The following is a 15297-nucleotide window of genomic DNA, read 5'->3' as shown; positions in this document are numbered from 1 at the left end:
CCACGTGACAGGCCAAGGGGGAATATCCCCACCTTCTAGTCAACAACACCACTTTCAACTATCATCATGAACCATCGATTAGAACCAATTTACTGTTATTTGTTATTGACGAACGGAATTCCGTTTCACCCCCTGTTTCACCCCCTGTGAAACCTACACTGATCAGTGGTAAACCTCACAGTTGCCATTAATTTGGTTAACTTCACAATTACCACTCTGCTACGGACAAACCGCAGATCAGCAAGGTCAACACCAGAAGAGACGACTTCTTGAACTGGATACCCAAGCCCAGGTAAAAGTAGGGATTTCGTGCTAACGAGAGAAGAAGCGAGAGTAACTGGGATCTACGGAAACCAGCAGAAGAAAGCTTCTTTTCCTCGAATCTACCAGCAATCCGATTATTCGAGTAACCTAGGGACTGCTACGCTCACCCTAGGCGGGATAAGGTTAATCGCAGCCAATTATCGCTGGCAAGAGCGTTCCATCACGCGTTTTCAATCACCAGAAGAAGAGACCTACCGAATCGACGGTCCTCCAACCTCTTCACGCCACAAGGGCGAAGATTCACGAATCCCACAAGGGATAACAACTTCCCCAACTACAACTATCCCCCACGCGCGGTGCCAATCACGAGGCGCCCGCTAGTTTCTCAATAAATCCCCAGACGAGGTGCCAACCGCGAGGCGCCTGCCACAAGAGACCTCCCCACTAGAAGAAGAACACGCCGAAAGGCGAGCGGAGACTACCGGCGGTAATCCGCCTATACAGCTATACGTATACGCCTCCGAGGCTGCGGCTTAGGAGAAACGCACGTGGTTGTGGGCGTCATAAGGCCAACTGTCCGCTAGATTCTAAACTTCCCAACAGTGAGGAGCGAAGCCCGAAGCGAGAAAGAGAGATTCACGAGAGAATCTACGAAGTAATCCTTTTATACTGTCAGAATGGAGCGAAATTCACGAGAAGGATCGCCCGCGAGCGGCGTCACTGCCAAAAGCCAATCAACAGTCCCCATCCCACAGAGAATCGAAAGTATGATCGATCCAGCAGTATGGGGCAACTGGACAATCGACCTTACAAACGCTAGCCCACAGCAACTGGGTTCCTATATGGGTTTCCTACTTGAGACCTATGAGAAGAGGAATCTCACGGGCCTCGAGCTATGGAACGAAGTTTCTCCCGATTTCGCCGACTGGTCAGAAGAAGACTTCCAGAACGTACCTCCCCCAATCCTACGATTCTTCAGAGACCATTTAATCGGTAACGGCGTCTACGTCGAAATGGATGGCAAGAAAATCTCGAAAAACGTGGCATTAGCCCTCAAAAAGGAAGAATTCCACTACTGGTCACCCCAAGAACTCGAACAAGGCGTCAAGAGATATCGCAACCTGAAGGCTCTGATAAAAGACCCCGAATTCCACGAAGAGATCACGAGACCGGCAACAGTAGCCAACAGCACAGGAGGAAGAGTCGAACCAACCCTACAGCCACCTCCTCCACAAGAACAACAACAGTGGCAACTACCGTACCGACCGCCACATCCCACGGTCTCTCCGTTAACAGACTTCCAACCATACGAGTCAACAGACCGTATCGGAAAGCAATTAACAGAATTCGCGAAACTGTACCCCGACGATATGAAATACAGCGGCGATATGTACGATGTACTCGAAAAGAAGATGCCAGTATTCGTGGATCACTGTAGAATGCTGGGAATTCACACCTCCCAATACAACAGGGCACTTCCCCTAATACTGAAAGGAATAGCCAAAACCTACTTCTACGCCTCGATTAAAGTGATCAACCCACAGCCCAACTTCGAGACCATGATCAACCAATTGAAATCACACTTCGAGACTAGGGAAAGGCAACAAGCGTACGTTACGCAGTGGAATACAACTACTCTTCCCCAAATCATTCGCGATAACCCTGGAAAGACCAAATCGGAGTGTTTTGACATACTATGTGACAAATTAAGCAAGATTCAGCCCGGTTTGCCACAACAGGATCACAACGACCGATCCCTCCATACCCAACTTCTACACGCTTGTAGAGATATTCCAGAGTGTGCAATGGCGTTATTTGTACCGGCTGAGACGTACGAGGGACTTCGCAGCCAATTAATCTCGTCGATCGAGACAGCTACCCGTCTCAACCAACAACAATTCAACACAGTAGCCAACCCACCAGAGCAGTACTGGACCGACAGAACTTTCAACGGTCGAGGGCGTTATTCACGATACAGTCGTTCATCACGAAGTCGATCATCACGAGGAAGAAGCCGTGACAGACCCCTATTACCGCCAACGCCTAAGAAGTGCTACGTGTGTGGAAAACCTAACTGCTGGTCAACCAAACACACCACAGAAGAGAGACGAAAAGCGTACGAGAAGTTCAAAACCACCCAATATGCCCAGGATACGTCACTTCCAGCATATGGCCAATTTCTCGTCCAATACGAGGGTTTCGACGGGTTAGACCTACAACCTACCGCCGAAGACCCCCAGCAATACTACCACGTAACCGAACAAACCAGTGAAAGTGACGAAGAGGAAGAGACCGGCAGCGACAGTCAATTCCAGGTCACCGCCTATTTCACTACAACAGCAATTGACGGCAACAGGATCGCCACGATCCTAGCAGACCAGTCAACCCGCCATGCTATTACGAAAGAAGACCTCTTCCGCAACCAACCAGAACCGAAAGAGCTACCTTCGCAATTCACACTCGAGGGACGCTACTCTGCCCAGAACTTCCAAGGGATCATGCCCGACTCGGGCGCAGCAGGATTCTCAACCGCTGGCCACCCACAATTCGTGGCCCTACAACAAATTTACGAAGGAATTACGTTAAACACTGAGGCGGCTGGCGGCGTTACAGTGAAATTCGGCGATGGGATACCACTGGAGTCTATAGGGACTACCAAAGTGCCAACGCCGTTTGGAAGCGTCAAATTTCACGTTATTGAGACTAACACTCCCTTCCTTATGTGCCTAGGAGATATGGACCGATTGAAGGTCTACTTTAACAACGTTACGAATACCCTCATCCAAGGAAATAAGGTCGTACCTATTATTCGCAAATGGGGCCACCCATGGTTATTACTCGATAAGGAGAAACCACTCGCCTGGAACCACCTCACAGACGCTGAATTGCGACGGGTTCACCGTCGCTTCGGACACCCATCTGTTCAACGATTACACAAGGTGCTCCAGAGGGCCGGCCACCCAGTTGAAATTACGGCAATTGAGCAACTATCGAAAGTCTGCCATCGATGCCAAATGCACGCACCAGCGCCATCACGGTTCAAATTCACGTTACGAGACGATTACGAATTCAACTACGAGGTTATCGCCGACGTGATGTACCTTGAGGGTAACAGACCGGTCCTCCACGTCGTCGATACCGCCACGGCGTTCAACGCCGCCCGGTTCCTTGAGGACATTTCTGCGAAAGCCACTTGGGAAGCCCTACGCCTCTGCTGGATAGATGTGTATCAAGGACCCCCAGACTGGCTAGTTACCGACGCTGGAACAAACTTCCGCTCAACAGAATTCCGAAACGCGGCGAGAGGAATGGCAATTGAAATCAAGGAAATTCCCATAGAAGCCCACAACAGTATTGGGAAAGTTGAACGATACCATACACCTCTAAGGAGGGCGTACGAAATCATCAGAGCAGAAGACCCAACAATTACGCCAGAATCAGCACTTCAAACAGCAGTCAAAGCAGTCAACGATACTGCTGGCCCGAACGGAATAGTGCCAACACTCTTGGTATTCGGCTCGTACCCACGAATTACCGACGATTCGCCGCCATCTCCCGAAGTCACAAGGCGGGCGAAAGCGATTAAGAAGGCGACGAGCGAAGTACGCGAACTTCACGCAAGGCGACAGGTGGCAGAAGCTATCGCCACCCGCAATGGCCCTGATACAGGGCCAATTGTTAATTTACCGCTACGGTCGCAAGTACGAGTATGGCGCGAAAAGAAGGGCTGGACCGGACCGTTTACTTTAGCAGCCATAAACGGCGAAACCTGTACTGTCGATACGCCACGTGGTCCGAAGACCTTCCGGTCTACCGTAGTCAAACCATACTACGAAGATCCCGATCAACCACCTAATTCCATCGCCGCGCCAGAAGAAGAAGAACCCGAAGCTGAGATACCGCAGCAGGAAGTAGTACGCGACGAAATTATCGTCGCCGGCGGAGGCAGTGAACCGGACGAACCGCAAGAGGCACCGGAGCCACCGAGAAGACGCCCGGGCAGACCCCGGAAGAGACCACTGCCAATCGCCCACTTCACAGAGGAATTCAACGATGACCCGGATTATCAACAAATATTCCTATCGATTAAGGAGCAAGCAGACGAAGAATTAGCAATCAAACTACGACGAGAAGGTGTTATTACTACACCAGGCGAACCGTTCGAACAGTCAACTAAACAAGAGACCAACAGCCTCATCGCTAGAGGAGTGTTCAAATTCACCCAGTTCAATAAGAGAAGGCACCAGAACGTACGAATCTTCCGATCTCGTATCGTCAACGAAGTCAAGGGTAAAACAACCGAACCCTACGAGAAATCGAGACTTGTAATACAGGGTTACGCCGACGATGGCAAGAAGGCTATATTGACCCAATCGCCAACGATTCAGCGGGCGAGTCAACGGCTAATTCTGTCAATTACCCCGTCACTCCTACGAGAAGGGAAACAACTATGGCTTCGAGATATCACACAAGCCTACGTTCAATCCTCCACAAGGCTCAATCGTACTATTCTCGCCTACCCACCGAAGCAAATTCAAGACCAGTACCCAAAAGGGACCATTATGGAGGTTGTGAAGCCTCTGTACGGAATCGCAGAAGCTGGAACCCACTGGTAGGCAACGTATCACAAGCATCACAGAGAGAATCTCCAGATGGTTACTTCTTCGTACGATCCATGCCTATTGATCTCATCTACCGAAAATCCACACTTTGGCTGTATCGGCATGCAAACCGACGATACCCTCGGTTTGTCAGACAAGGCGTTCTCACAATTAGAAGACGAACAGTTAGAAAAAGCGGCTTTTACGGCAAAAGCGAAGAATATCCTCACAATTGACGAACCCCTCCAATTCAACGGAGGGATAATCGCGCTGTCAACCGACAATTCGATCAATTTGAGACAAAAGGGACAAGCCAAGAAGTTACGATGTATTGAGACTACTAAACCCAACCCAAAACAGCAATATGTCGAACAACGCGCCAGAGGGGCGTACATCGCGTCAATTTGCCAACCCGAGGCCTGTTTCGATTTATCCACTGCTGCCCAACACCAAGACCCCTCGCCAGAAGCGATAAAAGCACTGAATCAACGGATTCGATGGCAAATAGAATCGCCTAACCGAGGAATAACGTTTATCCCACTCGACCTTACAACAGCCAAGCTATTCGTTTTCGTTGACGGGTCGTTCGCTAATAACCACGACCTCTCCTCCCAATTAGGGTTTCTGATCATCCTAGCCAACGACACTTCCTCTGACAGCAACAACGGAGAATTCACGATTCACGGTAACCTCGTTCATTACAGCTCTACGAAGAGTAAACGAGTCACCCGCAGCGTATTAGCGTCAGAGATCTACGGGATGGTCGCTAGCGTCGATATGGCCTACGCCCTCGCCACAACCCTGGCGACAATCACTGACCACCTCAACCTACCAACGATTCAGACAGTTGTCTGTACCGATTCTTATTCGCTGTACGAGTGTCTCGTGAAGCTGGGCACTACCAAAGAAAAGCGACTCATGATCGATATCATGGCGTTGAGACAATCGTACGAAAGACGAGAACTACAAGAAATTCGTTGGATTAACGGCGAAGACAACCCTGCTGATGCCCTCACGAAGAGCAAACCAAATCGAGCCCTCGAGAGATTCGTTGATAGCAACACGATAACGATACGTATGGAGGGATGGGTAACAAGACCGTAACTACGGGAGAAAGTAGGGATAGGAGGCCGAATTGACGAGGAGACGGAACTGTATAGGGACAACGTATTCCAACCGCTTCAACACCATAAAAAGAGAGTTTCCAGTGTTGCGATAGTTGGAATACGGAGCCGTGTGGCACTTCCAGCCACACGCCCGCCAGGCTGAGAGGCCCAAGCCTCCCAGACCCACGTGACAGGCCAAGGGGGAATATCCCCACCTTCTAGTCAACAACACCACTTTCAACTATCATCATGAACCATCGATTAGAACCAATTTACTGTTATTTGTTATTGACGAACGGAATTCCGTTTCACCCCCTGTTTCACCCCCTGTGAAACCTACAGAAGGGAAGAGGTGTCGACCTCCATTGCCGCTTTCGGCGAAGACCCCAGTTAATCATCCCATCCATTGTTTCCGCTGCCAGCCACTGCCAGACTCTTATCGTGCAAGTGAGCACGTGACCCCCAATGGACCCGCCTAGGCTGCGTTTTTGGCTATCTTCCGCCGCCTAAGCTTGGTACGACGTCAATCACATCCGTCTTTGCTTCCAGCAAGGATTTTTTTAAAACCTCATCCAAGACGACCTGAAACTCCCACCTCGATCAACTGACGACGCGCGTGTTTTGCTTCGACGCAGAATAATAGCCATATTGCTCATTTGACTTCTTCCATCGCAACGATCTCCTCGTGATCAATCAACTGCCATCCGCGCCGTCTTCGCGACGCTCCCCTACGTTCATATACATCAAAGAGACACCGTTGCATACTTCCAGTAGATGCGATAGCTCGCGTCGGATGATGTCGTAGTGGTGATCTCGCTATCTGCTTGGATCTGGTTGGCTTGGTGTGGAGGATTTGAGCAGGAGGCCTGGACGCGAGAGTTGGAAACTGCACATCGGCCCTCCCAGTTTAGGTTATCAGCGTCGTCTTCTCCATCAAAGCGGACGTGTGTTGCTCCCATACAATAAGGGTGGTTTTTCTGTGCTTTCCAGTGCTCACAGTGAAAGGTTGAGGACGATTGGAACTTCTCCTCGTCACTCTTTCGCTTGTCTGCAATTATCGCTCGCTACTACTCGCGTGCTCTTGACAAGAAATATCAAACTTCATCACCAAAGGAAATTTTCGCAACAATGTCCTACGAAGCGTCTGCCGCCGAGGTGGCGGAAGACTACCGTCAGGCCCTTGAAGACTTGACTACCAACGTACGCTTCGAAATTAGCAATCTGACCATGATTGCAAGAGAGCAGACAGAGCATGCTCAGGTCATATCTGAAGTTCTGCAGGACCACATCCTGAAGGTCAGTAAACCTTTTTGCTTGTAGTTAATGGCGCACACAGTCACTGTGCTTGTCGGCGATAGCAATATGTGGAATCCCACCACCTACCCATTAGTTCCGTATAGTTTCTAACATGTATCACAGGCTCCTGCACACAAGAAGCTCCCAGCACTTTATGTCCTCGACTCGATTGTCAAAAATGTCGGCACCCCATATACTCTCTTCTTCGGATCCAAGCTATATCAGACATTTATGGAAGCGTACGCGGCAGTCGATGGACAGGTGCGCCGTAAGATGGATGAGATGCTTCGCACGTGGAAGGAACCCGTGCCCGGATCTCTGGACAAGCGTCCAGTTTTTGCTCCGGAGGTGACACAGCCGATCGAGAGTGCTCTGATGAAGGCCCGCACTTCAGCTCTTCAAGCTCAGCAGGGCCGTGGGCAACTCGGCCGCGGACGACCTGGTGCGCCATACCGCGAGACGCCTACGCCTCCCGGCGTGCGACCCGGTTCTAACCAGCCAGGACCATATGGCGTGCCGCCTCCCATGCAGCAGCCCAATGGCAATAGAGCTCCGAGCGCGCCGCTCCCGCATCATCCGCAGATGACACCCTATGCAGTATGTTCCACTCTCTTACCCTGTACCAAGTCTTGACATTGAGTATTATCACAGCCTCCCCCAGCGTCATATAGCGCTCAGCCGCCCTCAGCGGCCCCCGGGCCCTACCAGCCCCCGCCACAGATGCCACAGATGCCACAGATGCCACATGCAGCTGGGCTAGCAGGCCCTCCTCAGGCTGGTGGGATAAGCATAGACTCTCTGGGCCAAGATATCCAGAAGCTGATCGATGCATCGAAGTTGGAGTTTGCGCAGAACCCACATGATCATAGTGTTCAACAAAGACTTAAGGCGTTGTTGGATGTGCAGAGCTTGCTCCAACACCAGAACTTGCCACAGGACCAGTTGGTCCTTATAAAGAATCAAGTAGCTGATCTTGCTGTAAAAGTGAGGCCGTTCTCGGCCCAGGGTCCTGTCCCTGCTGCTACACCTGTTCCTCATCATCCACCGCCCGCTGCTGCGGCGCCTGTAGTACCGCCATCTGCCCCTCCTCAACAGCCAGGAGGTTTGACACTTGATTCTCTGTTTGGCCAGGGGACTCTTGCTGCTCTGTTGTCACGGCAGTCGGCTACACCGCAAGCACCGACCCCAACGCCGCCGCCGCCGTTCCCGAACATGGCGATACGGTCTCCTCCTCCACAGAGGGCCGAGCCGGTACGGCAGCCCAGCGCTCCTCCAGCCACTGATCCTATGGCACTGCTTGCAGGCTTGCGGCAAGCCGGATTGCTTCCCGGTGGAGCACCGAGCGCAACACCAACGCCAGTGCCTCCAGTTCCCGCTGCGCCAGCTCCGCCTCCGGGAATGCCGATGCTGCCACCCGGCTTGTTGCCCCCCAATATTGCCAGTTTGCTGGCAGGCATGCCGCGGCCTCCGCCTCCAAATCCCAATCCCAACCAACTTGATGCTACTGCACTCAAACAACAGTAAGTCATCGTCCCTCTGAGGAGATAAAGGCATACTGACCTCCCTAAAAGATATCAACCACATTTGATTTCATCACTGTATGAGAAACTTGGACCTCAATGCACTCAATGTGGCAGACGGTTTCAGACAGACGAGGAGGGCAGGAAGAAGAAGATGGCACACATGGACTGGCATTTCAAAGCTCACCAACGGCTTGCGGAAGCGGAGAAACGAGGCCAACACCGTAGTTGGTATGTCGACAACAATGTAAGTCCCCATGCGTGTCTTAAAAGTTGGGCAACGTCTAACACAACACAGGATTGGCTCAAGTCAAGGGAAGCCATCGACGTCGACCACGTGCCCCCAACAGACAACTCCTCATCTAGCCCCGGTCGAGAAAAGAAGGAAGCAAAACCCAAGTACATTCCTGTGCCAGACGCCTCAAGCGGAATCAACAGCGTCTGCCCCATATGCCAAGAGAAGTTCGAGAACAAGTGGCTGGACACTGCACAAGAGTGGGTGTGGCTGGATACAATTTTGGTGGGCAACCGGGCATTCCATTACAGCTGTCATGCGGAGGCAACTCAGGCACGGGAAAGTACGCCGGTATACTCGAGGGGGACGCCCGAGCCGGTGCTTGGCAAGCGGAAAGCCGAAGTAAGTATAGCAAATGCGAACACCTGTATTGACAGGCCGGAGCTAACAAGTGCAGCAGGATGACCTGAAATCTCTACGAGGAAAACTAAAGATGGACGACAGTAAATGGAAATCAGAGCTAAATTATTAGCGATTTACATGGACACGCAGGAGGGCGCCAGGAGCATTTCGGGGAGGCACAGGAGACACTACCATCTGCATATTCGACAAACACACAAAGCACGTTTTCAGGGCATTACGCGGTGCCAAGCGAGAGCTGTTCAGAATACGAAACAATTGATTGGAAGGCGGTATGCGCGATTCAAAAAGAGGTCGTGCGACGGATGAACGCCGGCGAATCCAAGCAAGGAGAACAGGGAAAAGAATCAACAGGATTGTTAAAAGGGGCCGGCGATCGTGGGGTGATCGGCACGCACGGAACAGCAGGGGCTCGGGCGGCAAGCTGGAAGACGAGACTTGATGGTGTGTAGGTGAGGCTCCTCCGTTCGTCGGAGTTGCCGGGCGAGAGATCGACGGACGAGCCTTCCGGTATCGTGGTCAACTTACATGCTTGGCAAGGCTAGGCCACATCAGCGGAGATAACGCCAACAGGCTCAGAGAGGTCCTAGGAAATAGAAGCCATGAAGGCCAAGTGTGCAGCACACCGCAACGCCGGACAGGTGACAGCACAAGCGGGCATCAAGGGCTGAAATACTCACATTGGGCATCCAGGCACTTTCCACATGTTGTAGCCTGGAGTGTTTACCGTGCTTCTTCTGCTTCTTTGAAGCCAGGTATCACCCTCACTATTAGTTAATAAGATAGCGGCCAGCTCGTGCAGCCGTAATTATCCCATCTGTCCCTGTTAACTGTGATGATCATCATGGGCATTCAGGTGGACGGGACGGAATTTTTTAGCAAGTTACATTGCATGGCAAAAAAAAAAACCATGGAAAAGGAGTTCCGCCTCCGCCTGTATAGTTTCTTCACAATGTGCCTTGTTTCTCCACATGAGCTCTTGTGATCCATGGATTTGCCGTTGTACCGCATCCCACGTCCCACTCCCCACACTCTTGACTCTACGCTAGAATGCGCTCGAGGGGGGGACGCCGCGGCGCATCTGTGGTAATCCTTGCTAATGACAAGCCCTTTTTATTGCGGTTTTGGGCACTCCGGTATCTGCATGGTGAATGCCAGGGCTGGCTGGCGGCCTGGAATGTTCTTGAGAGGGGGGGGGGGGGGGCACGACTATTATGTAGCCAGTGGCATTTCCCCGTTCCTTCCCCGAGGCGGCTTTCTTTCTTTTTTTTTTTTCTCCTTCTCTTTTTTTTTTTTTACCAATCCTGGTCTTATCTCGTTGAGAAGGGTGCTTCTGAATGAATAATATCTTCTAAGTGAGGCATGTCGAGCTACGATTGGGTCGCATGGAGGCGGATAGGATGGAGACAAAAAAAAAAAAAGATGGGGAAGATAGCGTATACTATGTAGGATGAACTCACAATCGGCGACGGCGGTGTCGGTGGTCGTTCTAGCCCCCGACGTTGAGCGGCACGGGGGGGCAGTAGGGTAGAGGCACAAGAAGTCAGTCATTCGGGTCAGCCCTTTTTGGGCTTCCCGACGTTCCGCTTGTCTTTCTATTTTTTTTTTTTTTTTACTTCTTCGTTTCTGGGTGTTTGTGTCAGTTTATTGATTCAAGTGTTGCAGATCCTGTTTCTCCTTAACTCTTGGTAGTGTTTCTATTCTTTTCCCTCTTTCTTTTCTTTTATTTTCTTTTGTCCCTCCTTCCCTTTCTCGAAGGAGTAAAATGGCAGGCTTTGGGTCAGAAGCAAAAAGAAGATGAAAAAAAAAAGACATAGCCCGCTTATTGTTCAGGGAACTTGCTGCAACTTTGCCCCATCGAAACCCATTGAATTGAATCAGGTTGCATGGAATTTGAGAAACCCTGGAGTATTAGTGTCCGGAGTAAAAGGTTGCAGCTGTGTTAAAATTGTGGTCCAAAACGGCGTGGCGGTGGGAAAAGAGACAGAGAAGACACATGGTAAAATTCAAAAAATAAAACGGAATCAATGTCATAAATCTGGAGGGAGCTTCCAAGTTTTGTTTCTGCCCAATTGGTTTGATACAACTCCCGTCAGCTAAGCGTTTCTCCAGTTCTTGCTAATTCGAGTAGTCCGCTTTGTTCTACGAACTCACGCTTTTTCTGGAATCATGTGGGGAACACGTCAGGGCGGGGTTGTTCCCTTCTTCTACGTCCTTCTTTTGCCTCCCTTCGGGGATGCTGGGGAGATGTGTATAGTGTACAGCGTAGTGTAGAGAATTGTTGGATGAGCTAGCTGATGAGTTATGTGTGTGTGTGTGTGTCCCGGATATCGGAGCATGGTAATTCTGGAGCTTTGGGCCGTGACCATCCAGGGACCTTCCTGGAAGACATGGCTGCTCTCCCGAGCATCCCCCAGTTTTGTCTGTTCCCCCCCTTGATTTCTCCCCAACGTCGGTCAACTATGCGCAGGCTGCTACTGCTCTTAGACACACCCCGAATTGTGGATTCCGCCCCCTCCACTCCCCCCTCCATCCCATCGGTGTTGCCCCCCATTACGAGGGGTGAGTCTGGCATTCCCCCGGTAGCGCTTGGAACTGCAGCTGACACAGGCCGCGGATCCATCCCGCGCCGCCAATTTTTTGTATTTTATTTAATTATTTTTTTGCTGTCCACGGGGTTCTAATCGCCCTTCTCTTGCATCATGTACAAGATGACCTATACTGAGCAGGGTAGCTTTTGTACCTATTACCCCACTTGATGGAGAGGGGCAGAAAGGGTCCAGGTCCTGGGCAGGCGGCACAAGCACAAGCTCAACCCCCGTCGCAAAAGTTGGTCGCGGTCTGGATGCTGTGTCCTGTCCGGTCGCCCCTCCAGCTCGTGTTGAGGTCCCTTTTAAGAGAGCTCCCCGTCACAGCCTCTTTCCTCCTCTTCAACAAATGTGCGCGTGTGTGTATGCCTATGCCCCAGGAGCTCTTCCCTCTTTTTCTGGTCTGTTCCCCTTGTAGCTATTCGTTTGCCAATTGACATACAGAGGCTATCAAGTCTCACCTCCACTACCTGATAGATAGCTTTGTGATCTGGTGAACTTCTGCACATCATGGAGTAAGTCTCATTTTCTACCGTTTTTTCCCCATAGCTAGCCATTGAGCTTGAACCCGGCTTCTAGCATGCTAGCTGCGTGCCAACTTTATATGAGAGAGAGAGAGAGAGAAAGAGAAACAGACTAGCTAACAAGCTTCCCTCCTAGACCTCCTCAGCTTCTTGTAAGTTTGGCCGATCGACAGCGAGAGCTTCGCTCACGTCATTCGACAAAAGCGCAAATTGTTGACTCTGGGCGATTCACTAGGACCATTACATTGGAATCGACGTGGGCACTGGTTCTGCCAGAGCTTGCATCATCGATGAGACTGGCGACATCAAAGCACTTGCCACCGAGCCCATCAAGCTGTGGCAGCCCGAGACTGGTTACTATGTAGGTTTCTGCAGTCTTTCCTAGCACAAATCACTTTGCGATTCACTGCTGGGATAGCTCAACTGACTATCGACAGGAACAATCGACAACAGACATCTGGGCATGCATCTGCCTTTGCGTCAAGCAAGTCCTTATCGACTCGTCCGTCGACCCCGCCAAGATCAAGGGCATTGGTTTTGATGCCACTTGCTCTCTCGCCGTCTTCAGCCATGACACCGACGAGCCTGTCCCCGTTACTGGCCCCGACTTCGACAACGCCGACGGCAACGACCGCAATGTGATTCTTTGGCTGGACCACCGCCCCGTCGAGGAGACGGAGAAGATCAACGCTACTGAGCACAACCTGCTCAAGTACGTTGGTGGCACCATGAGCATCGAGATGGAGATTCCCAAGGTTCTCTGGCTCAAGAACAACATGCCAAAGGAGCTCTTTGACCGATGCAAGTTTTACGATCTCGCGGATGCCCTCACGCACATGGCCACCGGCAACGAGACAAGAAGCTTCTGCAGCACCGTTTGCAAGCAGGGCTACGTCCCTGTTGGCGTTGACGGTAGCGTCAAGGGCTGGCAGGATGATTTTCTGACAACAATTGGTCTTGAGGACCTTGTCCAAGACAACTTTAAGCGCCTTGGTGGTGTCAACGGGGTGGTGAGCCTTTTTCTTTGCATTCCATATCCTACAATCTTAACCTTTTCAAGTGCAGTTGACTGACTGTTGTGTTAGAACGGAAAATACCAAAGCGCCGGAGAGCTCGTTGGCACGCTCAGCAAGAAGGCCGCCAGGGAGCTGGGACTTCCTGAGGGCATTGCTGTTGGTGGAGGTGTGATTGACGCCTATGCCGGCTGGATAGGTACCGTCGGAGCAAAGGTCGAGCTTCCTCCCGACCACCTTGACGAAGAGGTCCCGAAGAACGACATCTCCCAGGCATTCCACAGATTGGCTGCGGTCGCGGGAACATCAACGTGCCATTTGGCCATGTCTAGAGATGCCGTTTTCGTGCCCGGTGTCTGGGGTCCCTACCGCGATGTCCTGCTTCCCGAATTCTGGATGGCTGAGGGCGGTCAATCCGCCACTGGCGAGCTCCTTCGACACATCCTCGATATCCACCCTGCCTTCGTTGAGACACAGGCACTTGCTACGGCTGAGTCAAAGAACATCTACGACTTCCTCAATGCCCACCTCAAGTACATGGCAGAGAAGACGAACGCTCCGTCAATCTCGTACCTTGGCCGTCACTTCTTCTTCTACGGCGATCTGTGGGGCAACCGATCGCCTGTTGCTGATCCCAACATGAAGGGAGCTGTCATTGGGTTGAGCAGTGACAAGACGACCGACAACCTGGCGCTGTGGTACTATGCGACGATGGAATTCATCGCTATGCAGACGCGTCAGATCATTGAGGCCATGAACAACGCCGGTCACGTCATTAACACCATCTTCATGTCAGGCAGTCAGTGCCAGAACCCGCTGCTTATGGACCTGATGGCCACCATCTGCGATATGCCCGTCCTGGTGCCCCGCTACGTTAACGCAGCCGTGGTCCACGGAGCCGCTATGCTCGGCGCCAAGGCGGCGACAGCATCCGAGGATGGCACAACGGAGAATCTGTGGTCCATTATGGACCGCATGAGCAAGCCCGGCAAGCTTGTGAAGCCCGGCACGCTCAAGGGCGAGAAATTCCTCTTCGACGCCAAGTACAAGGTCTTCCTCGAGCAATGCAAGACGCAGCAGGAGTACAGGAAGCAGGTTGACGTCGCTGTTGACCAGTGGCTTCAGAAATAAGCATTATCAGATGAACAAAACAAAAAGGGAAAAGGAATCTACCAGCACGGGTTGTACGGCTTAAAGGGGTCTATTTACAGGGTTTTAGATTCGTGGTTCAAAGGTCATTCTCTGGATGGGTTGTATGAGGAGTTTCTTAAGCCTAATGATAATCGTCATTCATTTACGAGTATAGATGTTCTTTGAATATTATTTTTGACTTCATTCTGGAAACAAACATCAGTTGTGCCTCGGTCCTATGCAGCTCGCGAACGTTTCTGAGGCGAAAAGCGAAAAACACCAGGGGTGGTAGCTCTGCGGGCCATGTCAGTCCTCTCTTCCTCAGATTTCTCTGGACAATGGGGCTCGACGTCCCCGCAGGAGGGGTTTCGTTGCATGTCTGTATCTGTAGCGAGCACACGTGCCTGTAACCACAGCAGCTGATAGGGCAATGGCCAATGCGCTAGGTGGCGGGACCATGGAGCTGCGGCGCTGGGACGGGACAATGTGTGGGGCCGCGCTTCAGCAACCACGGACCAGGCGAACCCGACATCACCTTGACGCAGCCGAAGCTTGTTTTTCCTTTCCATCTCAGTTGCCTCGATTGAAATTTTTCCCAC

At 51.5% G+C, this 15297-nt stretch overlaps 4 protein-coding genes across 4 annotated transcripts; all 4 read left to right on the top strand.

The window, feature by feature from the left end:
• Positions 1–944: 944 nt before the first annotated feature.
• CTRU02_203493 (uncharacterized protein) lies at positions 945–4880 on the top strand (the record flags this gene model as incomplete). The annotated part of the gene is made up of 1 exon (XM_036724118.2): positions 945–4880. A coding segment is annotated over one exon (3936 nt), but the record flags the coding sequence as incomplete, so codon positions are not given.
• A 36-nt stretch (positions 4881–4916) lies between these two features.
• CTRU02_203492 (uncharacterized protein) lies at positions 4917–5969 on the top strand (the record flags this gene model as incomplete). Its single annotated transcript, XM_070204218.1, has 1 exon — positions 4917–5969. The coding sequence occupies one exon, from the start codon at positions 4917–4919 to the stop codon at positions 5967–5969; it is 1053 nt and encodes a 350-aa protein (XP_070061981.1).
• Positions 5970–7099: 1130 nt separating this feature from the next.
• On the top strand, positions 7100–9554 carry CTRU02_203491 (mRNA cleavage factor complex component pcf11; the record flags this gene model as incomplete). Its single annotated transcript, XM_036724117.1, has 6 exons — positions 7100–7267; positions 7391–7864; positions 7919–8787; positions 8839–9034; positions 9086–9424; positions 9483–9554. 6 exons carry the CDS (start codon positions 7100–7102, stop codon positions 9552–9554), a joined length of 2118 nt encoding a protein of 705 aa, XP_036584231.1.
• Positions 9555–12540: 2986 nt separating this feature from the next.
• Positions 12541–14698, top strand: CTRU02_203490 (fggy-family carbohydrate kinase; the record flags this gene model as incomplete). Its single annotated transcript, XM_036724115.1, has 5 exons — positions 12541–12545; positions 12691–12706; positions 12790–12915; positions 12992–13564; positions 13640–14698. 5 exons carry the CDS (start codon positions 12541–12543, stop codon positions 14696–14698), a joined length of 1779 nt encoding a protein of 592 aa, XP_036584229.1.
• Positions 14699–15297: the final 599 nt, after the last annotated feature.

Source organism: Colletotrichum truncatum (assembly GCF_014235925.2).
Source record: "Colletotrichum truncatum strain CMES1059 chromosome Unknown Contig_0002, whole genome shotgun sequence".
NCBI classification, from domain to species: Eukaryota; Fungi; Ascomycota; class Sordariomycetes; order Glomerellales; family Glomerellaceae; genus Colletotrichum; species Colletotrichum truncatum.
This window is presented reverse-complemented; position numbering and strand designations above follow the sequence as displayed.